Below are 5,057 nucleotides of genomic sequence, written 5' to 3' on the forward strand. Positions count from 1 at the left end.
CCCTGTGATGTCATGACGTCGACCCTGTGATGTCACGACGTTGACCCTGTGACATCACATACGTAGGCCCAGAGCTGCTGAGGTCACTGATCATTAAATAGCTTTGAATATTTCACGACCACAGTCTTGTTACACTGAGACTATTTGAATTAAATTAATTTAATGGATGTGATCAGTTTATATTTAATAACTGTTATAATTGTATTAATATGAATCATTGTGGAGGAAACGTTTGAATGAAACATACATGAGAATATATGAATTATTATTACTGATCTAATATGAATAATAATTTATAACCTGGGCAGGGGGAGTGTGACCATGAGATAACTGGTCTATATCATAATTAGTAACCATGGCAACGTCTGGCCTCCATTTACAATAATATGATTTTATTTGTTATTCTATATAATTAACTTCATTGTCAGGTGGAAATCTCGTGTCTCCCAGAGGACCAGAGAGCAGGTCGCACCTCAGAGTTCCTCCACTGGGTTCTAGATTCTGGGTTCTGGGTTGTATATGAACCAAAATCCCCTAGAACTTAAATCACATTAAATTGGTCATTAATGAGCCATTCATTATTTAATTAATCCCTAACAATGTGTTAATTAACTCTAATTAAATCTAATGAGTCACAGTAGAATCAGCTGTCGGTCCTCCAGATACGAGGTTTCCACACATTATTACTACCTGCGTTGTGCAGCTGATTGGCTAATCACAAAGGGGCGTGGCCGCAGCAAAAGTCCAAACGAGCTAAAAAGAGGAAGCTGATTGGCTGATTGATTGATGATGCAGTTCACTTCTGGACTAGTTTGAGTGAAGCTCTCTGGCTCCGCCCTCGACTCCTCCTCCATTTTGTCTTTGTCAAACTTCTCAAACTAAATCCTGAATGGTTGGTGTCAGACGCCCGGCCTGCTGTCAATCAATCTGTCGTCAAGGTGATGGTGGCCCCATCAAAGACCCGCCCACTCTGGAAGTTAACTGGAGGGAAAAAAAGGTGACAGGTCAGACAGACAGGTGAGACAGACAGGTGAGACAGACACACAGGTGAGACAGACAGACTGAACCCCCCCCTGAACTTACTTGCTGAGTGTGGAGGCGGAGCCTGAGCGATGGAAGTGGACGATCTGCCACTTCCCGTCACGGCGGTGCCACACCCGGGTCTCCTCTGATTGGGCGGTGCGAGGCGTGCCGTTGGCGTCGATGTACTGCGTCACTCTGATGTAAGCGATGCAGGCGGCCTCGTCCCCGACCAGGTGGATGTGAGGGTTCAAGATGGTGGTGTGGACCGGTTTACTGTTCTTAGACCACACTGAGGACACAGGCAGAGACACCTGGACAGGTGAGACAGCTGGGACCACAGGAGGGGAGGCAGACGTATAATAACAAGAAGTTAACAAAGTTCAGCTCACAGTTTTCAAAATAAAAGCGGTGGAAGTCGAGGCCTTCGACCAGGTTTCCCAAAGCCTCGGGTTCGAATGCCGTCACAGCCGGGTCGCACATTTTACTGAGGGGACACACAGGTTTACTGAGAGGAGACAGGTTTACTGAGAGGACACAGGTTTACTGAGAGGAGACATGTTTACTGAGAGGAGACACAGGTTTACTGAGGGGACACACAGGTTTACTGAGAGGACAGGTTTACTGAGAGGACACAGGTTTACTGAGAGGAGACAGGTTTACTGAGGGGACACAGGTTTACTGAGGGGACAGGTTTACTGAGGGGACACACAGGTTTACTGAGAGGACACAGGTTTACTGAGAGGAGACATGTTTACTGAGAGGAGACACAGGTTTACTGAGGGGACAGGTTTACTGAGAGGACACAGGTTTACTGAGAGGACACAGGTTTACTGAGAGGACAGGTTTACTGAGGGGACAGGTTTACTGAGAGGACAGGTTTACTGAGAGGACAGGTTTACTGAGAGGACAGGTTTACTGAGAGGACACAGGTTTACTGAGGGGACAGGTTTACTGAGAGGACAGGTTTACTGAGAGGAGACACAGGTTTACTGAGGGGAGACACAGGTTTACTGAGAGGAGACATGTTTACTGAGAGGAGACAGGTTTACTGAGAGGAGACAGGTTTACTGATGGGAGACACAGGTTTACTGAGGGGACACACAGGTTTACTGAGGGGACACAGGTTTACTGAGAGGACAGGTTTACTGAGAGGACAGGTTTACTGAGGGGACACAGATTTACTGAGAGGAGACATGTTTACTGAGAAGACAGGTTTACTGAGGGGACAGGTTTACTGAGAGGACACAGGTTTACTGAGGGGACAGGTTTACTGAGAGGACAGGTTTACTGAGAGGACACAGGTTTACTGAGGGGAGACACAGGTTTACTGAGGGGACAGGTTTACTGAGAGGACACAGGTTTACTGAGGGGAGACACAGGTTTACTGAGAGGACACAGGTTTACTGAGGGGAGACACAGGTTTACTGAGGGGACACAGATTTACTGAGAGGAGACATGTTTACTGAGAGGACAGGTTTACTGAGGGGACAGGTTTACTGAGAGGACACAGGTTTACTGAGGGGACAGGTTTACTGAGGGGACACAGCTTTACTGAGGGGAGACACAGGTTTACTGAGGGGAGACACAGGTTTACTGAGAGGACAGGTTTACTGAGAGGACAGGTTTACTGAGGGGACAGGTTTACTGAGAGGACACAGGTTTACTGAGGGGACAGGTTTACTGAGGGGACACAGCTTTACTGAGGGGAGACACAGGTTTACTGAGAGGACACAGGTTTACTGAGGGGAGACACAGGTTTACTGAGAGGACACAGGTTTACTTTAGGGGACACAATAAGAGTCTTAATGAGCAGTGTGTGAGCGTTACATACGTGTAGCTCTCAAAGTCTCCATTGCTGATCGCCTCAATGAGCTGCTCAGTGACTTTAATGATGTCCTGTTTCCTCACTGAGAGAGACAGAGACAGAGAGAGAGAGAGAGACAGAGAGAGAGACAGAGAGAGAGACAGAGAGAGAGACAGAGAGAGAGAGAGACAGAGAGAGAGAGAGAGAGAGACAGAGAGAGAGAGAGAGACAGAGAGAGAGACAGAGAGAGAGAGACAGAGAGAGAGACAGAGAGAGAGAGAGACAGATCAGTATCATTGTCTATCAGCTGTAATTTAACGTCTTAGCTGAATCTTCTTAATGTTTTTAATGATCATGTCCGTCAGTCATTAATGAATCATAGTGTGTGTGTGTGTGTCTGTGTCTCTGTGTGTGTGTCTGTTTGTGTGTGTGTGTGTGTGTGTGTGTGTGTGTGTGTGTCACCTCTGGTGTCTTCGTCCTCTATGGTGGTGTTTGTGCTCTCAGATGATTCCTGCGGAGTGACAGTGATCATGTGACTGAGAGGAACAGCTGAGACACTTCAAACACAACTAGCTGTCTCCATGACGACCCTGTGTCACTGTACACAGTCCTCTTTAATTAATAACTTGTTAATTATAAGAGCCATCAACAAGCTCAGTCATGTTTCTGACCATCACTGTGTGACAGCAGCGACGCCCTCTAGTGGTGAAACTGCTGCACTGGTTTGACCACGCCCACACAGGTTTGTCAGCAAATTAGGGAAGACGATAAATGAAGCTTAGATGAAAGGTGTAGGATGACAGAAACAGTTTCATGAGGCCAGTGGGCGTGGCCTATATCACCTCCACCTCATGGTTGCTGAGATACTAGCGCTTCTCACCACATGGTGGCGCCATCACTACTGAGGAGGTGAATAGATGAAGCTGCTTATGAGATTATTCATCACGTTTCATCATGTTTCACTTATTCCACAGAAAAACATGAAATATGAAATAATAACAAACATCATATGAAATCAGCTTCAGGGGTGGAGGACCAATCAGAGAGCAGAGAACAAACACAGGCAGTAAACCGTGAAATAAAGAGAACGAATCACAGTAAGAAGCTTCACTCACTTCCTGATGACATCACCTGACAGACTCACCTATCACATCTGATCATAAACTTTAAACTCTAAAAATAACAATAATAATAATAATAATAATAGTAATAATGACAATAACAACAACAATAATAATAATAATAAAAGTGATAATAATAATAATAATAATAATAATAATAATAATAATAATAATAATAATAATTAGTTGTTACCTTGACTCCATCGGCCTTCTTGTTGCTGCCACTCTTTCCTCCTGAACGAGGGATGAGAACAAAGAGAGAGAGAAGCAGCAGAGTCAGAAAGAAAGGAACAAAGGCACAGAAGAGGAGAGACGGCATCGTACCGACCACCGCTGCCGACGTGCCCTTCAGCAAACTGACAGTTCAGAGGGTGAAGAACCAGAGAGGACACGGGAACTGTCTCTCTCTCTCTCTGTCTCACTGTCTCTCTCTCTCTCTCAGCAGCTGAGTCCATATTTAGGATCAACTTGAGATAGTAGAGGAGCAGAAACTGTCTCACATTCCTGACTGTTCACACTGAGCTGATGAATCTGACACACACACACACACACACACACTCACATTTTCATCTTATGATCTGAGATGTTAAATGTTATTTCCCAATTTTTCAAGTCTGTTGTAAACAAACAGTCACACGTCCATTAAAAACAAACAAACAGAGGTAAACAATGAACCAGGTTTATGGTGTCAGCGTGGACACAGACTCTCGGTGGTTTCCCTCTCTATCTATAGATCTATGGCATCCTGAACAGCTGCTGCCACACACACACACACACACACACACACACACACACACACACACACACACACACACACACAGTGTTAAGCTGTTAATTGTCAGTAAGCCTGCAGCTGATTGGTGGATCCTCTGTTAGTCTCTCAGTTTAACCTTCAGCTCCTGTAAAACAAACCTGCAGGTCAAATGTCAAAAACACTGAATCCACAATGGGTCATGTGACTCTCGGTCAACAAATAGGAAGAGAACGGTCTGTTCACCTGGAGAGGTGTGAACTCTGACCTCTTATCCTGGGGAGGACACAAACAAGAGCTGCTGGTCTTACCGGAGAAGTTTCTGGTGGCCAACATGGTCGTCAGAATGGCTCCCTGG

General features: G+C 45.5%; 1 protein-coding gene across 1 annotated transcript in view; it reads right to left on the reverse strand.

The window, feature by feature from the left end:
- Positions 1-6: 6 nt before the first annotated feature.
- The window catches only part of LOC111669788 (calcium/calmodulin-dependent protein kinase type II subunit alpha), a 7,793-nt gene continuing 2,742 nt past the window's right edge, over positions 7-5,057 (reverse strand). Inside the window, exons 6-12 of the mRNA XM_087179299.1 lie at positions 5,011-5,053; positions 4,142-4,182; positions 3,290-3,338; positions 2,855-2,930; positions 1,413-1,507; positions 1,084-1,312; positions 7-981 (exon numbers count right to left, since the gene is read on the reverse strand). Of these exons, the coding sequence (XP_087035425.1) occupies positions 978-981; positions 1,084-1,312; positions 1,413-1,507; positions 2,855-2,930; positions 3,290-3,338; positions 4,142-4,182; positions 5,011-5,053 (537 nt within the window). The 3' untranslated portion in view covers positions 7-977. The remainder of the gene's footprint in view (positions 982-1,083; positions 1,313-1,412; positions 1,508-2,854; positions 2,931-3,289; positions 3,339-4,141; positions 4,183-5,010; positions 5,054-5,057) is intronic.

This window comes from Seriola lalandi, unplaced genomic scaffold (genome assembly GCF_002814215.2).
Source record: "Seriola lalandi dorsalis isolate HSWRI2012SDOR001 ecotype SW California unplaced genomic scaffold, Sedor1 jcf7180002054818, whole genome shotgun sequence".
Taxonomy (NCBI): Eukaryota; Metazoa; Chordata; class Actinopteri; order Carangiformes; family Carangidae; genus Seriola; species Seriola lalandi.